General features: G+C 47.4%; 1 protein-coding gene across 3 annotated transcripts in view; it reads right to left on the reverse strand.

Annotated features, from left to right (window-relative positions):
• Positions 1-7,394: 7,394 nt before the first annotated feature.
• LOC129683369 (uncharacterized) overlaps positions 7,395-26,633 on the reverse strand; it is a 60,540-nt gene continuing 41,301 nt past the window's right edge. For all 3 annotated transcript variants that reach the window (XM_055616057.1, XM_055616058.1, XM_055616059.1), the window contains exons 6-11: positions 16,873-16,956; positions 15,950-16,056; positions 11,912-11,972; positions 10,980-11,182; positions 7,940-8,096; positions 7,395-7,558 (exon numbers count right to left, since the gene is read on the reverse strand). In XM_055616057.1, coding sequence (XP_055472032.1) covers positions 7,505-7,558; positions 7,940-8,096; positions 10,980-11,182; positions 11,912-11,972; positions 15,950-16,056; positions 16,873-16,956 — 666 coding nt within the window. In that variant the 3' untranslated portion in view covers positions 7,395-7,504. The remainder of the gene's footprint in view (positions 7,559-7,939; positions 8,097-10,979; positions 11,183-11,911; positions 11,973-15,949; positions 16,057-16,872; positions 16,957-26,633) is intronic.

The raw sequence follows: 26,633 nt of genomic DNA on the forward strand, positions 1-26,633 counted from the left end.
GCAGCAGCCACCTCATTAAAACCCGCCTACAAGATGACACAGACCTGCCAGTCCTGCACACTTTCTGAAGACAGAACTCTATCTGCATTGTTCTGTTTACCACTAACGGAGCCCTCAAAAGTGAGCTGAGTGTATCTTCCCAGAGGAAGCAGAGGTAGACAGAGGCTTAGAATTACTCCAGAAATCAAATCATTACAGCTCAGTCATTTAGCGAGTGGTTGTATACAGGTAATTGTACTGTGCTCCCTCCCCCAACACTTATTTTGGAAAGCCCTGTAATCCCACGTCTAGTAGAAGAGACAGTAGCCAGTGCAGTAGAATCACACTGTTCACTCCAGGGTCTGTGATTCAGGAGAGGGCTGGCCTTATATCCAAGCCATAGGGGACTGGAACCACATGTCACAGCAGGCTCTGAGCTCCAGCTAGGACCTGCCATTCACCCAGGAGAGCAGAGACAAGAGGGTGTGCCAAGCTCCCTTGAGCACCTGGGCCGTGACTACAAGGCTTCTCTAGGTCCAGGGAATCCTTAATGTTTGGAGAGGGATTTGGAGCATGCAGAGAACCCCAGTGAGGCAAGGGCCTGGAGAAGAACAACAAACTGTGAAGGAGCCTAATTTAAATGACAGTGAAGACTCCCCAGTGACTGGGAACGAAGATGGAGGGGAGGGCATAGAGGAGGTATTTTTGGTGTGACACTTCAGAGCTGATAAAGAACTGGAGGGCTGAGGGGTATGCCCAAAGGAGAACTCTGAGAGGGTAGCTGCCTAGCAGACTTCTTACACAGGGGAGGTTTGGTGGTCTCCAGGGTCCTGGTAGGTAGAATTTGAAGTCCCACAAAAATCCCAGAAGAGAAGAGCCCTGATTTAAAGGCTTTTAATAGGAATTTCCAGGGGCATTGAAGACAAAGATAGTACCTAGCAGGAGAATGATTTGACTGTGAGAATATCCCAGGAGGGTGACCAGTGAAGTGGGTTGAAGCCTAAAGGCAGCTTCCAGGAGGGGTAGGTGTGAGGTAGGAGGCTGTGCCCACCTGCTGACAGCTAGCCAACAGGAAAGGCCCGGAGGGAGCTTCCAGGCAGGAAAGGGAGGGTTAAGATAAATCTTCCCACATATCAAGGGCAAGACTGATTTTAAAAAGGAAAATGAGGAGAGGGGGAGGGGGGACTCTTAACACACTTCTGAGAATAGATTCAGAATCAGTAGCTCCCAACACCAGACCCTACCAATCTGAATAGAGCAGAAAGCCCACTTAGAAATAGCACATCCTATGACCCACACTCCATCTTCCAGACACCGGTCCCAGAGCCTATTGTATGCAGGGAATTAGCTACACGGCACTTAGAAGAATAACCCTGTAGGGCAGGCGGCAACAGTCTTCTGCAGATAAGGAAACTAAAGCTCACAGAAATGAGTGCGCTTTTGACTGCTGATTTGTCTTTATTTAAAACTATTTTATTTCCACTAAAATATCTTAAGTCTATAGAAAGTAGAAATGAGGTGCTGTTGTTGCTTCCTCTTGCTCACTCACCACATTCACACAACTAGTTACAAAAGACATTTGACCTGGAGAAGGCAAAATCTACCCATATGACTACATTTTTTTTAAGACAAGGTCCCACTACATAGCCCAGGCTAGCCTGAAACTCACCATGTAGACTAGGCTGGCCTTGAACTCTCACCACCTCCTAAATTCCCATTATGCCTGGTGACTCCTTCTTAAATCTAAAAAAAAAAAAAAAAAAGGCATGGTTTACACTGTCCCGAAGCATATGCTTGCCTCTTAATCACATCTGATTCTTCAGCTCCACTGACCTGAACCACAGAATCTTCATTCACAATATCGCATAAATGGCCTGAAAAGGATCTCCGCCTCCCTCTGAAGCTTCACAAGCCAGCCCTCCACCATCTTGCATTACTCTCAATACTCTTATCTTCCGGGCTCCCAAAGAACAGCCCACTGAGCACGCAATGGCTTTTCCAGCCCAAAGTTCAAACACCACCATAATCTTCCCCAAAACACAGTCAGGTCTGTCGCAGCAACACCCGACTCTTTGTACCAATTTCTGTCTAGTTAGAGTTTCTATCACTGTGATAAAACAGCAGGGCAAAAACCAAGATGGGAAGAAATGGTTTATTCCACTTACAACTTATGTTCCATCATGCAGGGAGGTCAGTTGAGGAGCTCAGCAGGAACCTGGAGGTTGGACTTGAAGCAGAGGCCATGGAGGAATGCTGTTTTGTGGCTTGCTCCTGCATGACTTTCTCAGCCAGCTTATTTATAGAATCCAGGAACACCAGGCCAACGGGAGCACCAGTCTCCCTCCCACATCAATTATTACTCAAGAAAATGTCCTAAAGAGTTCCCTACAGGCTAATCTTATGGGAGCATTTTCTCAATTGAGGTTCCCTCCTCCTAGATGACTCTAACTTGTGTCAAGTTTACAAAAAAACTAACAGCACATAGTTCAAAAGAGGACACGAGCAGGAAAATCTGGCTTTTCTCTTAACGTTTTTTTTTTCCTTTTTATATTTTATTTTTAATTATATGTGAAGGGACTTGAGTAGCAAAAGGTGCTCCTTTCTTGGTCCCGAATTAGACACAGGCCACACCCAAACACCAATTTCCAGCACAGAGTAATTCTTTATTAAGTAAGGCAAAGAGACAAGGTAGCTGAATCTGAAGTAGACAGCTTTGCAGGAGTTAAGAGGAAAAAATGGGAGGTCTATGTTAGAATGAGCCCTTCATTGTGTGTGTGTGTGTGTGTGTGTGTGTCTATGTACACACACACGCCCACTAAGGCTCACAGGTATCTACAGAAGCCAGAGGGATCAGATTTCCCTGGAGCTAGAGTTATAGACAGTTGTGAGCTGACATAAACACTGGGGACTAAACTCCTTTCCAGTTCTCCAAGACTTTATTTTTAAAAGAAAAAGAAAAGAAAATTGTTTTGTTTTGTTTTTTGTTTTGTTTTGTTTTTCAATCATGGTGGTACATATAATGCCACAGAGGAGGAAGGTCTCTGTGAGTTTGAGGCTAAGCCTGGTCTACATAGCCTGTTCCAAGTCTCCAAGGCAGACAGAGCCACAAAATGAGACATTGTGTGTGTGTGTGTGTGTGTGTGTGTGTGTGTGTGTGTGTGTGTGCAGACATATACATTAAGTGTGTTTGTGTGGCATACGTGTTCCACAACACTCACATGGAAATGGGGGTACAACTTATGGGAGTCAGGTCTCTCCTTCTGCCACGTGGACTCCAGGACTTAAACTCATACTGCTGCGGAAAGGTTTGGGTCCCCCTGAAACTGTAGCTACGGTTAAGAGCTGCCATGTGGTGCTGGGAATTGAACCCAGTGCTCTGGAAGAGCAGGAATGTGCTTAACCTCCGAGCCATCTCCCCAGCCCCCATGGCTTCATTTTCAGTCCAGGTTTGAACAGCTTTTGGAAGTTGGTGCCCGAGCTGGTGATCACACAGCCAATGAATGAAAGTCCAAAGAGGGCATCGAGTCACCCCTCCAGCTTTGGCATCATTCCAGTCCACTAGGACATGTGGAACTGCAGCTCCGTGCCAGCTGGGGACCCAGAGTTCTTCAGAAACAGAAAAGCACACTGAGGTTTGCACAGGATATGCTCTGCTTTCCTACCCAGCTACCATTTCTGCGGCTGCCGCTCAGCATTTCTGACTGGGTCGCAAGATGGGGTTTGTTTGTTTGTTGTTGTTTGTTTGTTTGTTTGTGTTGTTAGATTATTTTAGCATAAGATTTATCATATAAATGTTTGTGTATTCTGCCTGTGTGTACAAAAGTCTATCACATGTGCGGTGCCCACGAAGGTCAGAAGAGGTCATCAGACCCCCTAGAACTGGCATTATGGAGGGTTGTGAGCCTTCATGTGGGTGCTGGGGATCAACCCAGGTCCTTTGCAAGAAAAACAAAGGTTATTGACCACTGAGACATCTCTCTAGCCTTGGCTACAAGGTATTTAAGAAACAGACGTTGAGAGATGCTCAACCATGAAAGTCTGTAAAAAGGTTTCAAAACCTGCAAGACTCCTGGTCCCTTAACTGGCATAAACAGGTTCAGCTTATCTGCAACCTTCCGGGGACTGTGCTGTGTACACAGATGTCTGGTGCTTCGAATGGTGTTAACAGGCTGCATTTAGTTAGACCACTTATTTTTCTTGGTTCTTTCTTGCTCACTGGCTGATGAGGAGGGAAAGTGGCAGTCTTTCTTCCTTTTATTTTCCTCCATCCTTCCATTTTTCCTTCCTCCCTTGACTCCTTCCTTCTTTTCTTACTCCCCCCTTTCTCCTACCTCTCCTTCATTTGTTCTTTCCTTCTGTGTTTTTCTCCCTCAATACCATGTTGACCAGGCTGGTCTTGAACTCATGGGCTCAAAATATTTTCCCATCTCAACCATCCTAAAGGTCTGAGATTCATCCCTCCTCACCCCTCACACACACCATGAATATTCTTATTGTACTAATGACATGATAGTCTACTATCATGATAGTATCATGATAGATACTAAACATATCTGTCATCCATGTACTGAAGGAATGCCACAACCTTATTTTCTGAACTCACCCCTAGCTCTACTCTGTAACTCACTTTCTGATTTTCCCAAGAGCTCAGACAACTCATCCATGGGAATATACACTTCTACAGATTACAATTCTATTTCTAATATGACTTGACAGTCCATTAGCCTCATTAAATATTTATATAAGTGTTCCCTCAACTTAATCAAATCTTCCAAGGTGACAGCTTTTCCTACTGTCTCTTAAACTTAAGCACAGAGTGTCACCTTGAGATGGGGAAGGTGACTGAGACTGTATTCCCTGCTCCCAGGTGCCAGGGGTGAAGAAGTAAGCCATCAACAGATGCTGGCAAGAAAACAAAGACCAGAGGACAACTTCTACCTTCCTTCCAAGGAACCTGAAAGCAGCAGCTCATAACTTGGGGTCTTCTCCTCCTCTGGACCTTCTGAGACTGAGACAGAGCCTCACCTAAAGTTAGAAGACACTATTTGAGTAGCTTTAAAGTTCTGTTTACTGGGCTGGAGAGATGGCTCGGTGCTTTGGAGTATACATGCTCTTGCAAAGGACTCAGGTTTGGTTCCCAGCACCTACATAACCCCAGTTCACAACCACCCGTGACTCCAGCACCACGAGATTGGACATGTCTGGCCAATCACACACACACACACACACTTAAAAGTTCAATCTTTAAAAGAAGAATTCTGCTAGCCAGGGGTGGTGGTGCACTCAGGAGGCAGAGGCAGGCAGATCTCTGTGAGTTCAAGGCCAGCCTGGTCTACCAAGTGAGTCCAGGATAGCTGGAGCTTTGCTATACAGAGAAACCCTGTCTTGAGAAACAAATATCTACTTACTCATAGAAGAAATGTTTGCAATAATTAAACCCAGTTAAGTTCTCCTGTAGCAGTTAAACTGTATAAGATGAAGCTGGAGAGGTGGCCCAGAGGGTAAGAGCACTGGCTGTTCTTCCAGAGGACCCAGGTTCAACTCCCAGCCCTGACACAGAAGATTACTACCTGTAACTACAGTTCCAGGGGATCCAACGCCCTGTCTGGCCTCCTCAGGCACCATATGTACATGGTACACTGGCACCTGTACACCTAAAATAAAAATTAAAACTTATAGAAGATAATAGTGCTATACTTTCTTTTCACCATGTGTGGGTCAAGCTTCTGGTACAATACTGCACAAGAGTGGAACTGATGAAAATCCTTGTGTTGTTCCTAACCTCAGAAGAAAAGCCTGTCCTATGTCACTGCTAAACACACCATTTTTTTTTTTTACATATGTATATTTAAACCCATACTTAGTTCAAGGATTTTTTCCTTCTTTCATAATTTGCTATTATACTTCTCATGGGAAGAAGTTATGGAGATGACTAGACTGTTAGTAGATTAGCTTGTCACTGTACTTTTATGAGCATTGCCTATGTCATGAGCGACAACTGCGTGGCTCTGGCTTTGTGGCCCGGGATATGCTCCCCTCACAGGAGGAACAGGGTAGGGGTGGGGGGCTGGTCCTTTGGCCCTTTCTCTAGAGAATCTTTGTTTAAGTTCTACAGTTTCCTCCTTACATACCTGCAGAATTCGACAGCTGAACCAGCGTCGAATTTCCAACTTTCTCTGAGGGAGAAATAAAGTACTGGGTTTGGCTTGTTATAGGACTACTGAGTGTTTCTACTTCTTGTTGAAATGATTCTCTAAGAGTCTGCTGTCATTCCCACTCGGAAGCTGCCTGCACTTTGGGAGTTATTCCTCTGTGAGATCTGCCTTTTTCTCTGGCTTTAGGAGGAACTTTAAGGATCTTCACTCTTGTGAACTTTTTTTTTAAACAGGGTTTCTCTGTGTAGCCCTGGCCTTCCTGGAAATTGCTCCATTGACCAGGCTGACCTCAAACTCACAGAGATCCCCCTGCCTCTGCCTCCTGAATGCTGGGATTAAAGGTGTGTGCTCTATACCTGGCTTTTTTAACTATTACTTTCTAAAATCTTTTTTTCATCTTTTATGTGTTTTGCCTTCATGCACTGAGCACCATGTGCCTGCAGTCCCTGTAGAAGCCAGAAGAGGGCGTCGTGTTCCCTGACGCTGGAAATTGAACCCAGGTCTTCTGCAAGAGCCCACTATTTTTACTACTGCTACAACTACTTCTACAGTACTGGGAACTGAACCCAGAGATTTGAGCGTGCAGGTCAAGCACTTTCCCACTGGGCCACATCCCCAGCCACTGCTGTCATTTTTACATCACTGTTTGTGATTCTTTGGGCTCCCTAAATCTGAGGGTTGATATTTTCTGCCCACTCTGGAAGTCTCTTTCTCTTCTGTCCTGCACCTTTCCCAGCTTCTCCACCATTGCTGCTGGGCATGGGATTAAACCCCACTGGCCCATTAGGACCAGCACTTTGTCTCTCAGCGTTACACACCTGATCGCATTTTTGGCCTATCTACTTCATGCGCTGTGTCTTCAGGCAGGCCTATCTAACCACTTCCATTAACTACTACTTCCATTAGTTATATTTCCCTACCTCATAAAGCTCATTTGATTTCATCTTGATTCATGTTCACGCCTCCTTATCCCTACTCATAATTTGACCGCTTTCTTAAAAATAATTTTTAAGAAAGAAAACAGCTTCTTTTATTTAAGACACTACAGAGAGGGCACCGGGCGGAAGGACCACCAGTCAGCAGAACTGAAAGCCACTGGCTGAAGCCCCATTTTAAAATCTCCTCAGCCTGCAAACAACGCCCACGGTACTGTCTGTGTCTGACCATCTCCACCATCTGAATTCATGGTCCTAGGTTCCACACGATGGTGCCACCTTTCTAACGAAAGAATGATCGAAGCGCCCATGCAAGGTATCTTATGCACATCTTTTTATAGCTTTACCCCGCTGCATACGGTAATGTTGAACCAAAGAAAAGGAAAGTTGTCCTTTCCTGTTTGGATTTTCTTCAGCTAGTGGCCATATAAAATCTTATTCTTCATCCACATAGTTTACCCAGTATTGGCTCGCTGCTGTCTTAACCTCCTATAATAAATAAAAGAGAAAATCACATATATTTACATGAACTCTTTCATTGCTCATAACAGATAAAGTCTAAGGATTGCACCATGCACCAACTTTCTTAACACTCAACTCAGCCAGAGTTATTTGCTCCAATACAGGAAATTAGAAAGCTATTCGTTCCTCTCTAGTGTCTCCCATTATCCTGAGGTCTCCCAGCCTTCATCTCTGGGCTGCTGGCCCATCTATCCCCCAGCCCGGAAATCCTCAGAAATCTCACACTTGCTGGCATCCTGCTCTGCCCCACCTCCCATCTTTCCACCATCTCCTGCCCTCAACTGTCCTTTGATCTTGTGGAGAGCCACAGCTCCACCCAGCACAGGCAGAGAGAAAACAGGAACCTACCACCACAGGATGGGTCTGGATCATATGTTCCAGGGTCAGGGGTACTGCAGGCCTGGGGTCTGGGCTCACCCTGGCAGGAGCAGGTTTGCTCCTCACAGGCTCTGTGGTCATCTGGGCAGGAGCAATTGTGGCCCTCTCCTGCTCTGAAAGCTTGCTCCTAAAGAGAGGAGAGATTCTCTCACAGATGGCATTTGGGGTGTTTTCTGTACACAAACACAAAATGGAGTTAACTTTTTTCTGCAAATAGAAGTGTTTCTCCCCCTCCCCCGCTTCATTCATCTTCATAACATTAACCTTTTTTGGATCACAGACTCCCTCAATATAATTTCAAAAAAAAATTTAATATGTGTGAATGCTTTGCCCACATGTATGTGTCTATTGTCTGTGTACCTCATGAATACAGTGCCCACGTAGGCCAGAAGAGGGCACTATATCCTTGGGACCTGGAGTTAAAAGCAGTTGTGAGCTGCCATGTGGGTGCTAGAAATTGAACCTCGGTCCTCTATAAGAAGAGCGGCCAGTGGGGGCTCTTAACTGTGGAGCCATCTCTCCAGCCCTGTCAATACTGTATTAAAAAAAAAAAAGAAATCTATAGTGTCCTATCTCCAAGAAAACGGTGTATGCCTATGTGTGTGTACATACATGCCTATGTCTGCAGGTGTCTGTGTGTGTGTGTGCACGTCTGTCTGTGTGGGTTTCTGCATGTGTCTTGTGTGTCTGGGTCTCGGTGTGTGTCTGCGTGCAAGTCTGTGTTTGTATGTGTCTGTCCGTGTGTATGTTTGTCTGGGTGTGCGTGTGTCTGTGTGTGTTCCCATGTGCATGTCTTTGTGAACATCTGTGTGAAAATATCAGGTGTCATTAAACTTGCATGAAGATACAAGGAAATGAGAGGATTTCCCCTGCCAGTTGTGTTGACTTAAACATACTGTCACCTGGCACACCTGGGGACCAGAGCAAGCAGAGGATGAAATGACTGCGGCCCTGCCTGTCCTCAGCCACAGTGCTGCAAAGGATCCCAGAAAAATGGCGTCTATGTTGATTTAAAAGACAGAAATCAGTGTGGCTCTCGAATGGAGAGGAGCACTGGCCCTCATCCATCCGCAACAGCGTGATAGCAGGGCCTTGGCAGCATTTGAGGCTCTCCTGTGCTGCCTGAAATAATCTGCATTGATTTTTTTTTTTTTAGATTTATTTTATGTGTATGAATATCTTGCCAGCATCCATGTACACCATATGGATGCTTAGTGCCCGGAGGTCAGAGAGTGCATCTGATTCTCTGGAACTGGAGTTATGAACAACTGTGTTCCTCTGCAAGAATAAATGCTCTTAACCACTGAGCCATCCCTCCAGCCCTGGCAAGCTGCTTCTTAAGGATAAGATGGTGGGGGCCTGGAGAGATGGCTCAGAGGTTAAAAGCACTGGCTGTTCTTCCAAAGGTCCTAAGCTCAATTCCCAGCTACCATATGGTGGCTCACAACCATCTATAGTGATATTTGGTGCTGTCTTCTGATGTGCAGGCACATAAGGAGGCAGAGGACTGTATAAATTATATATATATAATTTTAAAGGATAAGAGGGTGTATGATGGCTTCATTCTAGGATATGAGGTGTTTTGCTGAAATGCCAATTCTCATCACTGCACTTGATATAGAAAGGATTCCAAACAGAAAATCGGAAATTTATTACCAAAGTAACACAAGACTGAAGGGAACGCTCTGGTGAAAGCATCACCAGACTGGAGTGTGGACAAAGTGGCTGTCCATAAAACCACTCTGTCAGAGGGCGTCAAAGGGCATCACAGGAGATCACAGGGCATCAGACCAGGCTGAGACAAGACTTCTGCTTGTTAGAGCAGGCTCACCAATATTTGGTCAGACAGCACTCACTCAATGAATAATCTTAAGCCTGAGATTCCATGTGATTTGCAGTAACGTTGAACATGTGTTCACACCTCGGGAGGAGCTAACAGGACGAGCACTGATTAGATCTAACCCAGTGTGACCAGCGAGGACCAGCCAACAGCCCGCACATTTCTACCTTATTAGATTACTGGCCAGGAGGAGAAACTGGGTATGAACTAGACACGAGCCGCAACTGACACATATACGGATGGAACATTCAAAGAGCTGCCATCACAGACAAGTGTGATGGAGAACGCCACATCTTCATCCCTGAACTGAGTTCTCCAACAGCCCAGGGAGCAGGTGTCATCCTTCACACGGCATAAGATGATGAAACGTACCGAGCTTCCTTGAGATGAGGGAAAGCAGCACAGCTGGACCCCGCTGTGTCAACACCTAACACCAGCCATGCCAGTCAGCCTCACAGGGGTGTGGAGCAGGGAGTAGACAGACAGTCAAGAGACTGCACGCTTGGGGTATAGCTCAGTGGTACAGCATTTGTCTGACATGGGCAAGATCTGCGGTTCAACCCCTAGCACTGTAAATTCACTCATTTATTCATAGTCAACTAATTAATTTTTTTCAAGACAGGGTTTCTCTGTGTAGCCTTGACCATCCTGAAACTCACTTTGGAGACCAGGCTGGCCTCAGTAAAACTAACTAAAAGACCGTCAGGGGGGTGTCACACATGAGCCGAGAGGGGCAGGCAGAAGATGGCAGGTCACACCCTCAGACTCAGGGGGTAAAGGCCTGTGTTTGGAGGCAGCAGGGGGAGGCATGTGCCCCAGCCAGCGAGCGGCCCTGGGAAGGATTGTGAAGAAAGTGGTCTGAGGCTGTCAGAGACCCAAAGGGGGAATGTGCAGGTAAAATCCAAATTACCTGCTTCTCGAGTCCTACCCACGGCCAAATTCTTTCAATTCCATGGTATTAAGTTCTGTTGGTTACTCGTTTGCTTTGGGCACGTTTCTCATTTCTTCATTTCTAACCTTTTTTTTTCATATTTATTTATTTATTTATTTAGTGTCTGTGTGCGTGTGTGTGCGTGTGTGTGTGTGTGTGTGTGTGTGTGTGTGTGTGTGTACAAACATGTGGAAGTCAGAGGGCAACTTGGCCCTGCCATCACCAATCCAACAACTCACATGCCGCACAGGGTCACTTGGTGTCTTCCTGTCTTCAGGGGGGAACTTCTCTGTGGACTTCCTGGGCTTTCGAACTTCAGAAACCGAAACCGGAGGGCAGGTGGTGCTCGAAGCTGCCGGTCGGGGGCCAGGGGGTCGTCCACCTCCGTTTCTCTGGGGGGAGCATCTGCCTGTAAAAGTCCACTTGGGACCATGTAATCCGCCTTTGAAAGGAAAAACAGCTTCATTTTGTTGTCGTTCAAAATGATGAGAAGTGGATTTTAGATCAAAATTGGGGATGGTGAGTAACAATCGTTAAGACATACATGCTAAGTGTTTCGTTGTCTGATACACGCCATTCTGGAAAGCCATGCCTTGTCACCAACAACCACCACTTGGGTCCCCTTCATGCCTGCCATGTGAGTCCATCTCTTCTCTCTCACCAGTCCTTCCGGCCCAGTGTAGAATTCGGATAAGAGCGGAAGTAAGACCAGGGGAAGGTGGGGTGGTTTGGGCTTTGTCCTGTTCTTAAGGTGGACTTGTTAATTTTCTTTTGAGACAAGAGTCCTCAGGGCTACCAGGCTGGCCTCAGATCCACTGTGGAGCCAGGGATGACTCTGACTCTCCATGTCCCTGTCTCTTCCTCTCATGTGCTAAGGTAGCAGGTACGTGCCACCATGCCATGATGCTGGGGTTTGAGCCAAGGTTTCCTGCACGCTAGGCAAACACTCTCTGAACTCAGCTATATCTCCAGCCCTAGCTCAAGATTTCACTCTACTACAACCCAAACGGACCTTTCTGTCCCTGACCGCCACCACGTGAGGCTCTCACTTGAATCACACTTCAGTGAGAACAGACTGCATCTTGCAGCTGGGAGAAAGTGTACATCCCATCCCAGCAACCTCTGCACCTCCCAAATCTCTGTCCACTCTCTGGGCCCCCAGAACACTGACCAGACCTCCAGCTCCGTGCTCAGCGTGCATGTCTGCAAAGCAGCCGTCTCTCTCCAGCAGTCTGCCCGGGTGGCACCAAACAGGGAAAAGCAAACACAGAGGAAGCTGTCAGGCTCAGCACCCCTTGAGTACACAGAGGCTACAGTCGCAGGCCCTCCATGTACTCAGGCTGAATGCCGTTGGCTGGGCCGTCCTGTCGGAGGCCACGATGACAGGACAGTTCTCACGTAGCCTGCGGTTATGCTGAGCAAGTGGCATGAGTCTCGGAGGACACTCTTACAATGTATTAAACAACAACAACAAAAAGTTTGGCATAAAAATGGGCCTACTCCTAGCAGCTGAAGAGCACTCTATGCTGGAGAAAAGGTTCCTAGAACAGACTTGTGGCATAGTACCATCTGAAGGAGGGTTCACTGTAGTCTTTAATGGACCCCACTAGCTTCTCTGAGCCTAGTTTCAGGTCTGCAGTGAATGATGAGGGCTGTCTGCCATTACGAAGATGCTCTCTCTCTCTCTCTCTCTCTCTCTCTCTCTCTCACATACACACACACACACACACACACACACACACACACGTCTGATTATGAAGGAAAGGTGCATCTGGCACACAGTGCACATCTCCTCTGTGCTGAGGGGAGACATTTGGGACAGTGTGTGTGTGTGTGTGTGTGTGTGTGTGTGTGTGTGTGTGTGAGTATGCACCTGTGTATACACATCTGTATACATGCCCATGGCAGAGAATTTCTTTAATATCTTTAACTAGCCCCAGAAACCATGGGACCTTGAATCAACCTTGGCTTTGTCTCAGGTTAAACTATAGACTTCATTGTATAGTCTCAGGATCATCCCTCCATTGAGAATCCCTCTGGGGCTCGCACTGTTTTCTTACACCAGATCTGTGAGAATATAGGGTTACAGAACTGGGACTATTTTTCTGTCTGTTTGGTGTTTGTTTGTTTGTTTGTTTGTTTGTTGAGACAAGGTCTCACTATATAGCCCCAGCTGGCCTAGGGCTCACTACGTGTACCAAGCTGGCCTTAAACTCACAGAGCTCTGCTGGCTTCTGTCTCTAGAGTGCTGGGATTAAAGGCCTGTGTGTTACCCTGCTAGGCCCTGGGGCTGTTGTTGAGGTAAAGGGCTCTAGAACCAATAAATAACCACGATGTTACTTGCCTGAGAAGTGGCAAAGCCTGTGCGGGCTTCCCATTGCCTCCCGGACTGCTCCTGGTGTGCCCAGAACATCTGAGGCAAAGAAGTGGGCCACCCATGCCCAGGGGACTCAGCTGAGCTCACAGCACAGCTGGGGGTCTCAGGGCCAATCTGCAAGGTCACTAGGGGGCAAAGGCAAGCCAGTCCGGGCTAGATTCTGCTGAGCCAGGACAGGACAGGTGACATTTGTCTTTGTACACAGGATACAGCAAACACCGAGGTAGAAGCAAACAGTCTTTTATCAGTTGGGAACAGCTGTTTGACAAACTGCTTTCCTTGGAGAAGGCCAGCCTGAGGGAGGATGCCCGCTAATTAGGACCCCAGGTGGCTCCTTTGAGGGGACTCCAGCTGGAGAATGCAACGCAAGGAAGGAACTTCAGAGTCCCAGGGTTACATGCTCTGTGTGCACCAGGGGTGGGTGAGAGAAGGCTGACACAGGAGGCCTTCTGGAGACCGAGGCCAGCCTCAGAAGCTGGTCATCTCCCATTTCCGGGAGAGCAGAGGAGGGAGGAAAGCCCAGATGTGAGCAGACCAGAGTGGCTTACTTGATGCTCAAAATAACTTCCCAGGAGGCTTTTTCCTCATTGGGGCCCCCTGAGTCACCTCCATTCTCAGGAATCTCCAGTCTTTACGTCCCTATGTTCAATGTAAAAAAAATATAAACTGTAGTGCCAACTTCAGATGAAAGGCAGGGAATGGAGGATTTTTGGAAACTTCGCCTTCTCTGTCTTTTTAACCTAAAACTTGGAACTTTGCTACTTACCGAAGTAATAAAGGTAATTTACATTTCTGGGTCCTGTAAATTAAACACTGCGAAGGGCTATGCTATTTGGAGCGCCATGCCCTGTTGTGCAGTGAGCTGTTACTTGAACATCATCCCTGAAGTGGCCCTAGGCCCCTCTTGCCGGGAAAGTGAGGATAGGCTGTTTGGCTTTACCATCCGGACCAGCTGTGTTTCCCTGGTTATGTAGATCGGCTTTAAAAAGAATATTTTGTTTTCAAGCTCAGAGGTTAAAAACTCTCGCTGTTCTTCCAAAGTCCTGAGTTCAACTCCCAGCAACCACATGGTGGCTCACAACCATCTATTGTAAGATCTGGTGTGCAGGCAGAATGTTGTATAAATAATAAATAAATCTTTAAAAAAAAAAAAAAAAGAATATTTTGAAGGCACTGAAAGAAGTTCTGAGGGAAAGGACAGCCGTGGGCAGAGGCTTGATCCCAAGTGCTGTGGGATCTGGGGCTCTCACAGGGGCAGCTTGAGAGTAGGTTGCATTCCCAGCCCAGACAGGCAGCCATTGCCATTTCCCCTATTCCAGCTGATTAAAGGAGGCCAGAGAGCAACTTACTCCTTAAATTGCAACAACAAAGGCTTGCTTTCTCTATTCAATCAAAACAACTGGGCTGCCCGATTCAAATGCTAATAGCCGGGCCAGAATTGGTCCCCAAATGAGGGAAACACTCCCCCAACACCGCCCACCACCCCACAAATGACCAGCAAGGGGCTTCTTTGCCACCAGAATCCGTAGGCTTCTCCCAGGTGTATGCTCTGTTAAATGTTTCATGGGAAACACCCTAGCGGCGGGAGCGCAGATTTCCCAGGGAAGAGGGGGAGGGGAGGCCTCCATCCACGCAAGCTGGAAAAGAACTTGGTCTCCTGGAGAGACACCTCCCATGCTGCAAACTCAGGGCATTTTAACAGACTGGATGAATCTTTCGAATGCCTTGAGGAAGAAGACCATATCCCCAATTCATCCCAGTTTCTGAATAACCCCTCATCTGTGGACCCTGAGTGAAGGACTTGGTCGGTTGCTCAGCTCTCTAGGTAGGACCCAGCTCTCTGTCCATCATGGCTGCCTGCACAGCCCCAAGGTCCCTACCTGCCTGTTTTATGCACCTTGAGCTCACAGGGCAGGCCAGAGTCAGTTGGGCCAAGTTCAATTCCTAGGTGGCAACCTCAGGCCAGGTCCTAGACCATTACATGGAGGGTCATTGTGTTGCTGGTCTGTTTACTGGGAGCGAGGGCAATGCCCTCTCCATGCTATTGCAGAAAAGTACATACACACAGAGGTTGTCGCTGCCATCGTCACAATGTGTGTGTGTGTGTGTGCTTGGGTGTTATATTTACTCTACCTCTGCTTCATGTGTCATTTGCAGACTATGTCTATCTTGACCTCATACATCCACACCCTGCTTAGCAGTGTGGTCATGGGAAGGGGGGGCACAGAGGCCACGTTGGTGCACAGGTTAAGTTTGCTTCCATCGTACCAGATGCTGCAGTGGATGGTAGATTCAAGCTTACACCAAGGAGCTTGAATGATCCCAATCCTGGGTGGATGAGCTTGTGCCTTGCACACATACACACAGACACACGTTCACACACCCCTCACCTCTGCCTTTTCCCTCCCATATTCTTTCCCAGCCTCACAGGGTGGCAGAGCCTTTATCGCCATCTTACACTACAACAGGTTCTCCCTCATAAGTAGATCGTATGCTCTTCCTTGTCTAGGAGGCAGCTTGAAGGCTGTTCAGTGGTGACGATTCCTTAGTGTCTATGTGGAAATATAGTTAAGGTGAGGAGACATCAAACATAGAAGCAGACACCTAGCTGCGTGGGCCTACCTCAAGCATTCCTGGGAGATGAGGACAAAGGAAGGAAGGGAGGAAGGAAGGAGGGAGGGGAGGAGGGAAAGGGGAGGGGAGGGAAAAATAAAATCTAAGTGTGGTGGTTTACATCATAATCCAGAGTTTGGGAAACTAAGACAGTGGGATTTTAAGGTTGGCTTCAGAGTGAACTCCCAAGACCCTGTCTCAGAGGTGAGGGGATGTTACCTTCTGGAGAATTCCATGTTAGCGAGGGATCTGGAATACATCTGGTACAACCGACTAAGATATATCTTGCCTCGGGAATCCATCTTTGTCTTACACATACTCTTGCTCTGTAAGACACATTTCACGGTGAACACATCTTTTATGCTCATTGTAGCTATTTCAATTCCACGTGCAGTAGCTGCCCACAGTCCTGTTTCTCATGATGGTTACATGGTAACACCTACTCTCTCCAGTTTTGGTTTATAGGCCACGTGGTGTGTGGACATGGCACCCTCACCTTCCTCCTCAGCCTCATGTTCCTGGAGGTGTGATGTCAGCGCTTAGGCTTTTACCTCAGAGGACAGCACCAACAGCCAGAGAGCCAGGCAGCTCAAGAGAGCCTGCACCAGCCTGACATTAGAAAGAACAAATATATCGTTTTAACAATGGCTGAAGGTAGTAGCCATTATGTGGTTTAGGATAGTATTTTAAAAACCTAAACATACTGTTATAATTACACTACTCTTTTAAAAATGAGGGAAAATATTTATATTTATCTAAATATTTGCTTTTTTTTCAGTGCTGGGAGTCAAACCCAGGGCTTCCGTCACATACTAAATCTATGTTCACACACTGGGCTACATCCACATGTCAGAAATTGCCTAAAAAACAATAACAGAAACTACATACAATTAAACTGCAAAGGATAGTCAGCTAGGTGGAAGGATAGTCCTAAAAGAAGAAAATCGACCTAGAAATGATGAGAATGAGAAGCTGAAGAGGAGGGAAGTGTGGAGGGAGTGCCTCCACTGGGGAGAACGTGCCTGCCCCATGCCTGAGAGAGGAAATCAATTATATGTATACTCGTCCCTCACTCAGACCTTGACCGTTTGCCCAACAGGAGAGAGGGCACCCAAAGATGAGGTGGAGTCTCACACACTCACTTCCTCAGGTCCTTGCTGCAGCCTCCGGGACGCTTCATGCTGTTGGCACCTTTTCCTCCATTCTGTGAGTCGAGAAAGCAGACTCTTGGAAGAAAGCAAGAGACGTCTTCTTACAAATGCCCTCCAACGGGCCCTTCTCATCAAGCCTGGTTGCTGTCCCCTGGCCCTCACCACCTCTGCCACCTCCTGATAGCCCTGCCCTCAATTCAGGACTCCAGGCTTGTGTCCCTGAAAACAGGTACATGAGATGCCTAAGCCCCACCTCACAGGCTAGAGAAGAGCAGTCAGGAACATCAGAAAGAGAGTAGGATGCACTGAGTCGGAAATGAGGAATGGGCGAGGGAACAGCATCGTATGGGCTCTGTGTATCACACACCAAGATGCACACAAATGCTGCTGCACACTAGGGGTGAGGCTAGGAACGAGAGCAAAGAAACCTTAAAGCAACAGCAACAGGGCTGAGTGAGAATGCAGGACACAAGGTCAACACACAATCTAGGAGCAGATGCATCTCTGTAGAAACCCAAGAAAGCACACAAAGATGCATTTTAATGTTACAAAATGTTGCTGAAGAAATCAAAGATCTAAATACTTAAAAAAAAAAAACCTAACCATGTTCATGGAATGTATCAGTTTAGTAAAACAGATGTATAGGTAAACACAATTCATATCAGGAGTCCAACCAAAAGCTGGAGAGATAGCTCCGTGCGTTAAAGAAGAGCTAGCTCCTTCAGCCTCATGACCTTAGCTCAAACTGGAGCCCATATAAAAAGCTTCTATTTGGTGGCGGCCATATCAGTGGTTCACATTTCTAACGCCACCATGCCTGGGGAGGAAGTGTTAGGATTTTGGAACCAAACCTGCTTCTGGGTTGCCTAGCAACTTATGATGTCGTCATGTATTATGTGTCACTGGCCAGGTGGCCACACCTGGAAGGCGTGGTTACCTTTCCCCTTAAAGGGACAGCCCAACAAGTGGTCTCTCTCTTGCTCCTGGCCTCTTGGCCTTTTTCCCCTCTCTATGGGGTCGCCTTCTCTCTCTTTCTCTCTCTCTTTCTCCCAATTATGTCTTGCTCTCCCCCCTTCTCTCCCTCTCCTTATAGCCACCTAATAAACCTCTTCATATAAAACCTGTTGTAGCCATCATGATTTAATTCCTGCCCATCAAAAAGTGGGTGGAGACAGGAAGGCAAAAGCTGTGGGCCACATAGCCTGGAGCACGCAGCACAGCAGCAGTAAGACAAGAGAGGCCCAGCCTCAAAAGGGGGAAAGGCTAGCTGGGCACAGTAGTGCACATCAGTAATCCCAGCACCTGGGAGGCAGAGGCAGGCTTATCTCTGTGAGTTTGAGGCCAGCCTGGTCTACAAAGTGAGTCCAGGATAGCAAAGGCTACACAGAGAAACCCTGCCTCAAGCCCCCACCCCCACCCCAATTAAAAAAAGGAGGGGAGAGGGGCAAGAACCAACCCCTGGCAGTCATCCTGTCCTCTTCCCTCTACATGCATTCTACGGAACGTGCGCCTGTGCCCATGCGCTTGCATGCACGCAGGCACGCACACACACAATAAATACATAATGACTTTTAAAAGATTCCAGCCCAATTCTTATAAACATAGACCAGCGTGCTCTAACATCCATATGGAAAAGTAGAAGTAGGAGGAAAGGTTGAAAAAAGAATAAAGGGGACAGGTGTCACCCTTCCCAATAGGAAGGCTTATGGTACAGCTACATTAATGAAGACTGTGTGATACTGGTAGTGGAGACATACACACACATAAGTCAGTGGAAGAAACTAGCACACCCAGAATGCACCTACCAACTGTGCCCAAGTGAAGACAAAGGCACAAAAGCAAATTCTTTCCCACCAATCACACCTGAGCAAAAGGGCAACCGTGGACGAAAGTAGACACACACACACCCATGGCCAAAACAAACAAACAAACAAACAAAACAAAGCAAAAACCTTTGAGAACTAGCAACCAGCCCAGCTGTGAGCACTCAGCCAGCCAATAGCTCCTCTGCCACACCTGCCCTGACATAATGAACTATATCCCCTTAAGCCGTGAGCCAAATTAGATCCTCCCTCCCTTTGGTTGCTTTAGCCAGGGAGGAAGCATACACTGGGGAGTACAGGCTGTGGGGTGTGGAGACAGACGTGTGTGTGTGTGTGTGTGTGTGTGTGTGTGTGTGTGTGTGTGTAGGGGGGTGATAGAAGGGAAGCCCCGGGCTTTTGGCCTGCAGATCATTCACTTCATGCTTCCATATTTAGTTCCCACAATACTCTATCCCTCGGCCTTATTTGGCACTGGGGAGGACAGGGAATGAGGGCCTGTCCTCACAACCCCTATAGACTGTCAGGTTTGCAGATTAACCTCACAGTTTCTTGAGGTCAGCAGTTCCCCTGAAGTAAGTTTTGCTGTTCTGCTGCAAGCTCTCTTCTCTCCCCTCCCTCCTCCTTCTCTCCCCCTCTTCTTTTTTTTCTCTTCCTCCTCTCTTCTTTCTCCCTCCTTCCCTCTCTCTCCCTCTTCCCTACCCCCCACCCCCTCCTCTGGGACATTTCATGATAAACTGTCAAAAAGTAACAAAAGTCTAAATCCCTGGAGTTCTTTTATAAACAGAAAAAAAAAAAAAATACTGCCAACAGAGTGGGAAGAAAAGATGTCGCCCAAAGACTAAAACTCAGCTATGAAGTTAAGGGAAAAATTCAGTGTCACAGCTTCAGGACACTACAACTCATCCTTCTGAGTTCAAGGAGGCTCAGAACAGAGAAAGTGCGTGAGAAGCAGGCTGGAAGGAAGCGAGAGGTATCTTCAGAGTTTGAACTTTGAATCCAGAGTGTTCTCTGCGGCACATTCACGGCACAGGAGGTCCCTGGGGCCCTTCTCTAGAACCTCCAGTCAAGTGTCGCCTTGTGACTCCTGTGAACGGCCATTCAGAGCTGTGTAAAACACGGAGGACACAGACCTCAGGGACGGAAATGCATCCTTCCTTGTAAAGTTAGCTGGCAGTTGCTCTCAGCATAATACCTGGGACACCCGGGCGAAGAGGAAGAGGAAGTGGTCAAAGTCATGCTTCTTTGCAAACTTCAAAGGTCGCCCCTCCCCCCTCTTTACATTTTACTGTCTGGGGAGCTAACCCGTCTGCAGCTGTCCCCAGAGACTGTGTCCCTGTGTCAAACCTACCTCCTCCTGGGCCCATAAAACTACAGCAGGGAAGTGGGTACAGGTGTGGGAGGAGAGAAAAGGAGTGGCCTAGTGATCCTTCCCCAATGCCTCTGGGAGCTGCTGAAGGCAGAGTGGCAGGCCAAGAGAGGCGGGGGAGGTGCTGTGGGCACACCACACACCTATGAGCTGGGTTCAACCTTGTGCACACAACCTTCAACACACAGCTGGAATGAGGCGAGAGTCCCGGCCTCCCCGCCCTCAGCAGAGCAGGTCCTGCGTGTGTCTCCCAGTAGAAACCCTTTGCTTGCAAACCTCTGAGTCTTAAACCACTGGAGGCAAAGCCACTGCCAGAGTATTTCAGGTGCTTCATAACCCAGGGGTGTCATGGAGAGCAAGCAAGAGTGCCAAGTGCTCTGAGAGCCGTCTGGCTGGCTTTGCATCCCTCGCCGAAGAGAAATGAGCCGCTGGGAGGTAATGGTGTACATCTGCAATCTAGCTCTTGGGAGGCTAAAAGGAAGAACACGAGTTCCAAGCCAGCCTGGGCTACATAGTGAACCGTCATCTCTAGAAACACGCACACATGCACACACACACAGAGATTAAAATCAAATGTGTCAGCTAGAGTCACCTTCATATCCTCCCAGGAGTCTACCCTGTCATAGGTCTCCAGCTTCTCTGAGAGGTGACTCCAGCTGAGACTCCTAACAGATGAAAGGGGTTGGGGGAGGGATAAGGAGACTGAAGTGACCACCTTCCAGGCAGGAAGGACTTCTAGTGGAGGGAGGGAAATACCAACCCACCCACAAAACCTTCGACACTAAACCTACCCTGCCTACAAGAAATGTAGTGATAAAGATGGAGCAGAGATTGACTGGCCCAACTTGAGACCCAGCCCATGGGAGAAAGCCAAACCCTGACACTATTACTGATATCCTGCTATTCTTGCAGATGGGAGCCTAACATAGCTGTCCTCTGAGAGGCTACACCCAGCAGCAGATTGAAACGGATGCTGAGACCCCCAGCCAAACACTAGGCAGAGTGCAGGAGTCTTGCAGAAGAGTAGGAAGAAGGATAAAAAGGACTTGGACTGGACAGAAGCTCCACAAGAAGAATAACAGAGCCAATTAACCAGGGCCCAGGAGGGTATATGGAGACCAAAGCCCCAAGCAAGGACCATGCATGGGCTGGACCTAGGACCCTACACAGCTCGGTCTTCATCTGGGCTGTGAAGGGGAGCAGGGGCTGTCTCGGACATGGTCTCTGTTGCCTGCTTTTGGATCACTTTCCCCTAGCTGGGCTTCCTTGTCTGGCCTCAGTGAAAGAAGATGGGCTCAGTCCTGATGTGACTTGATGTGCTGGCATAGGTTGATATGTGTGTGTGGGGGGGGGGGGGGGGGGTCTTTTCTGGGAAGGGGAAAAGGGGAAGAGGGTGGGAGGGTGGGACCAGGACCAACCAGAAGGAGAGGAGGGAGGGGGTTATGTTCAGGATGTCAAGTGAATAAAAAAACTTATTTTTAAAAAGTCAGGGGGCTGGAAAATTGGCTCTGTGGTTAAGAGCAGTGTCTGCTCTTCCAGAGGTTCTGAGTTCAATTCCCAGCAACCACATGGTGGCATACAACAATCTATAATGAGATCTGATGCTCTCTTCTGTCATGCAGGCATACATGCAAATAGAGTGCTAATATGTATAAATAAATAAATAGATCTTTAAAAAAAAAGTCAAAAGTGTATGTTTGCTAAGATAATAGGTTTTGTTGACATTCACACAAAGCGCTTTGCCTTTTTCTCAGTAAAGAGAAACTGGTAATTATGGGATACCCACAAGGCTGCTGATAGAAAACACGGATGAATTTTTGAACATTAGACCTTACTCATTTATACCAATGTCTTGAAGAAAAAAGAAAAAAGAAAAAGAAAACATTTATTTAAAGCAGTTTAAAAGGGTTTATTGGGCAGATTAAGAAATAAAGATGTTTACTATTGTATAAACTTTATTTATCATTGTCATTATTATTTTTGGTTTTTCAAAACAGGCCTTCTCTGTGTAGCTTTGGCAATCCCAGAACTTGCTCTGTAGGCCACGCTGGCCTCTAATTTACAGAGATCTTCCTGCCTCTGCCTCCCAATTGCCAGAACTACCAGGCATTTTTTTTTGAGAATTTTGCATTAATACAGTGTATTTGTAATATTTCCACCCCGCCCTCTCCTCCCTCCTCTGACTTTTCTCCCTGGCTCTGTCACCTGATGGTCTTATTCCATAATTATTATTGTTTTATACACACACACACACACAACCTACTAAGTGCGCTTGTTTTGCTTGTACACACATGTGATAAACACATTTCTTCTATGTGGGTGCTGGGTCCCCATGGTTTATGCCACCATGAATGCTTTCTTCATCCAATGCTTCCCAGCTCCTTTAATTGCTGGGTCATCTCATCAGCCACATGACATTTTTCTTAATGAAAACTCAGCCTGTTGACCATTTCACCAAGGTTCTCACTCTTACCCAGACACTGCACATGGTCAGAACAAACATATTTTGGATCATCTGAATATCACCCCACCCCTCCCCTGCCCCTCCCCAACTCCCAACCCCTCCAACACCCCCCAGCCTCCCCAGATCCACTCTGTACACCAGGCCGGCCTCAAACTCAAAGACCTCTGTCTTCTGAGTGCTGAGACAAAAGTGTGTACCACCCCATCCAGCAGATCATCTGAATTCTTTTTTTTTTTTTTAACAGGGTTTCTCTGTGTAGCCTTTGCTATTTAGGACTTGCTTTGTAGACCAGGCTGGCCTTGAACTCACAGAGATCCACCTGCCTCTGCCTCCCCGAGTGCTAGGATTACAGGTGCACACCACCTCGTGGGCTGATCACCTGAATTCCGAAGGTCCACGGTTTCTAACTGCAGGGACCCACAAGGCCAGTTTCCTTTGGGGACAAGCCACATTACAGTTAACACTAAAGACACACCCGTTTGACACTAAAACTGTAGTTACTGCTTATTTATTGCATCTGCATCCTTTAAACAAAATTTCAAACTACATCATTATGTGCCAGGAGCAGACAGAAGCCTGCACTTCAGCTTTCTATTATTGGGGACAATCAGCCATTGGAACTTTGAGAATTTTTCCTTTGTGCATCTTACATTAGCTTGAGACACACTGGAAGTGAGTGGAGAGTCATACATTTTTGTGAAGTTAAGGGAAGAGCTACCAGTCCCTATTTATTTATGCAAAAGCAGAGATTCTAAAAGGAAAGAAAATCAAACAAGATGCAACTTCTTTGGGGCTTTTTCTGGCTTTATTGATCATTTACTCACTAAATACAAACATAACAAAAACATAGCTTCCTGAGATTAGATGAAGCTCCATCCTGGGAGACAGCAGAGTACCGGAAGTCCCTAAAAGCCATAGGCCCATTTGGCGTCTGTCTTTTAAGGTCATTAGTGCCATTTGTACTATGAAGGACTATGGCACATCCCAGAGCCCTGGGATACAACCGGGACCAGCATGGAGTTGCACAATATTCTAGACCTGCAGGGTATGAGTCTGGGCATTTTGTCTGCTACAATTAGGTGACTGCCTATAAAACCCCCAAGGCAGCTGTGAGGAAGGAGGAGCAGACAGCTGGCTCTGAACCTGAGTAAGTGAGGGCAGATCTTAAAGGGACAACTGCCCCATCTTCACAAAGCTGTTTTTCCCCATCCCTTGACGCAGAACTTACTGGAGCACATCTTTATAACCCCAGTGAGTTCTGTTTTGTTGCAAGGTTTGAGAAGGGATGTGCCTCCTAACAGACATTGCTGGACAGACTTGAGGGCAAAGGAAACTAACATCGGCCTTTTGGTTCTATGAATTTGGTGATGGGGGGGAAGGGAATATTACACATTCCAGGTGAGGGCTCAGCTGCATCCATGGGGCCCCGAGTCTTGTCACTTACACCCCCTAAGTGAACTGGGGCTAGTGTGTCTGGCCAGCCTGGCTGCTAAACTTGTAACCTTGAGCCAGCAGCCCTGAGCAAGGCCAGCTGTGGCGCTCCAACCAGCACACTCTGCCCTACTTGCACACAAAAGAATAACACTACCTGTTGATCCATGTCATAGGGAACCCTCCTCTAAAGGTAGGATGAGAACCAAAGCGGCTGTGACATTATCTGAAGACTGTGTGTATTCTGATTAATGATAACATGGGGGAGGGACTCTGCAAAGTGCTCTCTGCCATTGTTTTTGTTTTTTTACTCCCCTTTCCAACCAAAAGCAGTTTCATACGTAGTGTGGCTTTCTTTTAAGTTGAGATAAGTTGCAGAGCTGCTCAAGGAAGTTCCCTGTGTGCACTTCCCATAACTTAGTGTGTTTAGTTAAACAGAGTAACCCCTGTGAAAGTAGAGACCCTCAAGGGGCCAGTTAGAGACAAGGAAACTGAAATATGGAGGAATTGGCGTTGCCCGAGCTCAGCAAGACGTGACTGGAAGACAACGGTTGAGTGATAAGGCTGGTTTTTCCTTCCTTTAATTCCCGTTCTTCTCTTGCGTCACAGCCACAAACCCTATGGGCTCAGCTTGTGACCTGTGCTTGGTAGAAGTCAGTTTCAAGTCACCATCATCACAGCGAAGGCAGCAAAGTCCCCAAGGGAAGAGCGGAGGTTTTGAAGCACAGAAGGCCGCTTTGAGCAACTAACTGCTCACCAGGGCACCTGTGAGGGACACTGCACACTCGACAGAGACATGAGCCAGCCATGTGCCTGTCCTTAGTCCCTTCTGAGGGAGTGAGTGTGGCTGGATGAGAGGAGCCAGCATGCCAGAGCTAGGGAGAGGTAAAGCCGTGGCCGTGCTCTCGGTAACACCACTTCTCAGTAACCAGCCCTGAGATACATCAGTGGTGGACTGTACCAAGCATCGTCTGCCCTCGAGACATTTTAAGTCTAAATCAGATGATGTGGGCTGAGGATGAAAAGCTGTGTGGGCAGAAAGGAGGACACTGTACAGGCAACAAGAGATAAGCAAGGACTGGAAGAACCCGGATGAGAAGACAGGGTCAGGGGTCAGGAACATGGGTGCCCCACAATAAAGGAGTCCAGGCACAAGGCCCAGCCAAGTAGTGTATGTAGACCATGCTCTGAGCTACTTCAGGATGACACAGTAGAAGACCCACCAGAAACTAAAGCACAACCCAGCCCGGGAACTGTAAGAACCTTGAGGGGAAGCAGAGTGTCCTTTGGCTGAAGCCACTGAAAAAGCCTGCAGAGGTGCTAAGATATGAATACGGCCAGAGGACATCTGCAGGAATGAAGGAGGCAATGTCCAGGAGCAGAAGGCATAGGACAGCTGCTCCACCTGGGGCAGCACGTGACAGAGGCCCTGCCTGAATGCTGAGCTTGTCTGCGCCCTTACACAGGGGTGCATTCATTTATCTTGTGCAGACATGCAGACACAGTATATATATGAAAGATATCCTATGCATACATGTGCACTTGGTTTATATGTGAAATTTATCTTATGCATACATGCATACACAGGTATATATGAAATTTATCCTATGCACACATAAAGACATGTCTTTGATGTAGTGATACAGCAAATGCTGAAAGCCAAGCCCTTCTCTACACACGGAGACACAGTGATTTAAAAAAAAAAAATAAATAAAGACAATCTAATAAAATATAAATTATGTTAGGTGGTGTTAAGAGCTAAGAAGGAAACTAAAGCAGTAGATGGACTTCCATCCCCCAGAGCTGGAAGAGGCAGCCAAGGTGCAATTCCTAAATCAAATAACAGCAGCCTCAAAGACCTGCATGTGCTAACATCCAGAATGGGAGTGTGTCAGGATGTGTGAGGAGCAGCAAGGGGCCACATGGCTGTCCAGAGAGAGTAAAGAGCAGACAGCTAATAGGAGTGAAACACAAGGTCTGCAAACTGGGAGGTGACACCCTCCAAGGGACAGCCAGCAGCAAGCAATGCAGTGCTGGCACGTGAATGGCATGACCAAGGGACCTCACCTTCCACCATGACGCTAGGCATGCTTAGACTCTCTTCGTTTACCTCACACCACAAGGAAGTGCACTCAGCTCCACTCCTAACACAGGGCTTGAGTTGATCAAGTGTGGCAGACTGGGTCCTCTGCAGGCCTTCTCTCAGCCCCAGAGAGGCTCTGCAGGACACAGACACACACAGCCGGGTGGGGGCAGATGGTAAGATCACAACCATGTCCCACTCTACATCCCCTCCACACCTCACAAGCTGGTCTTGTGCAACAGTGTGTTCTCCTGAGTGACCCAGGACCCCAGATTGTCTCAAATACAATAGAGAGTGCTTTAAGCTATCTGCAAAAGTCAGGGAACAGAAATTCTCCTGCCAGCACCTAGCCTCTGCACCGAGGAGTCAAGGAGGAAGACTGAATAGAGAGGCCTCTGTTGGCAAAATGGCATCACCTTGAAGCTGAGAGTAAAACACATTGTAGTGTTTACAAGCCAAGGCAAATGTTCAAAGAGGCCTTGGGCATGGGAAACAGATGGTGATGGGATGGTAGGGATGGGGTGGGAAGGCAGGGATGATGGTGGAAAGGCAGAGATGATGGTGGGGAGGCAGGGATGGGGTGGG

Source organism: Psammomys obesus, unplaced genomic scaffold, assembly GCF_907164565.1.
Source record: "Psammomys obesus unplaced genomic scaffold, mPsaObe1.curated_primary_1811, whole genome shotgun sequence".
NCBI lineage: Eukaryota > Metazoa > Chordata > Mammalia > Rodentia > Muridae > Psammomys > Psammomys obesus.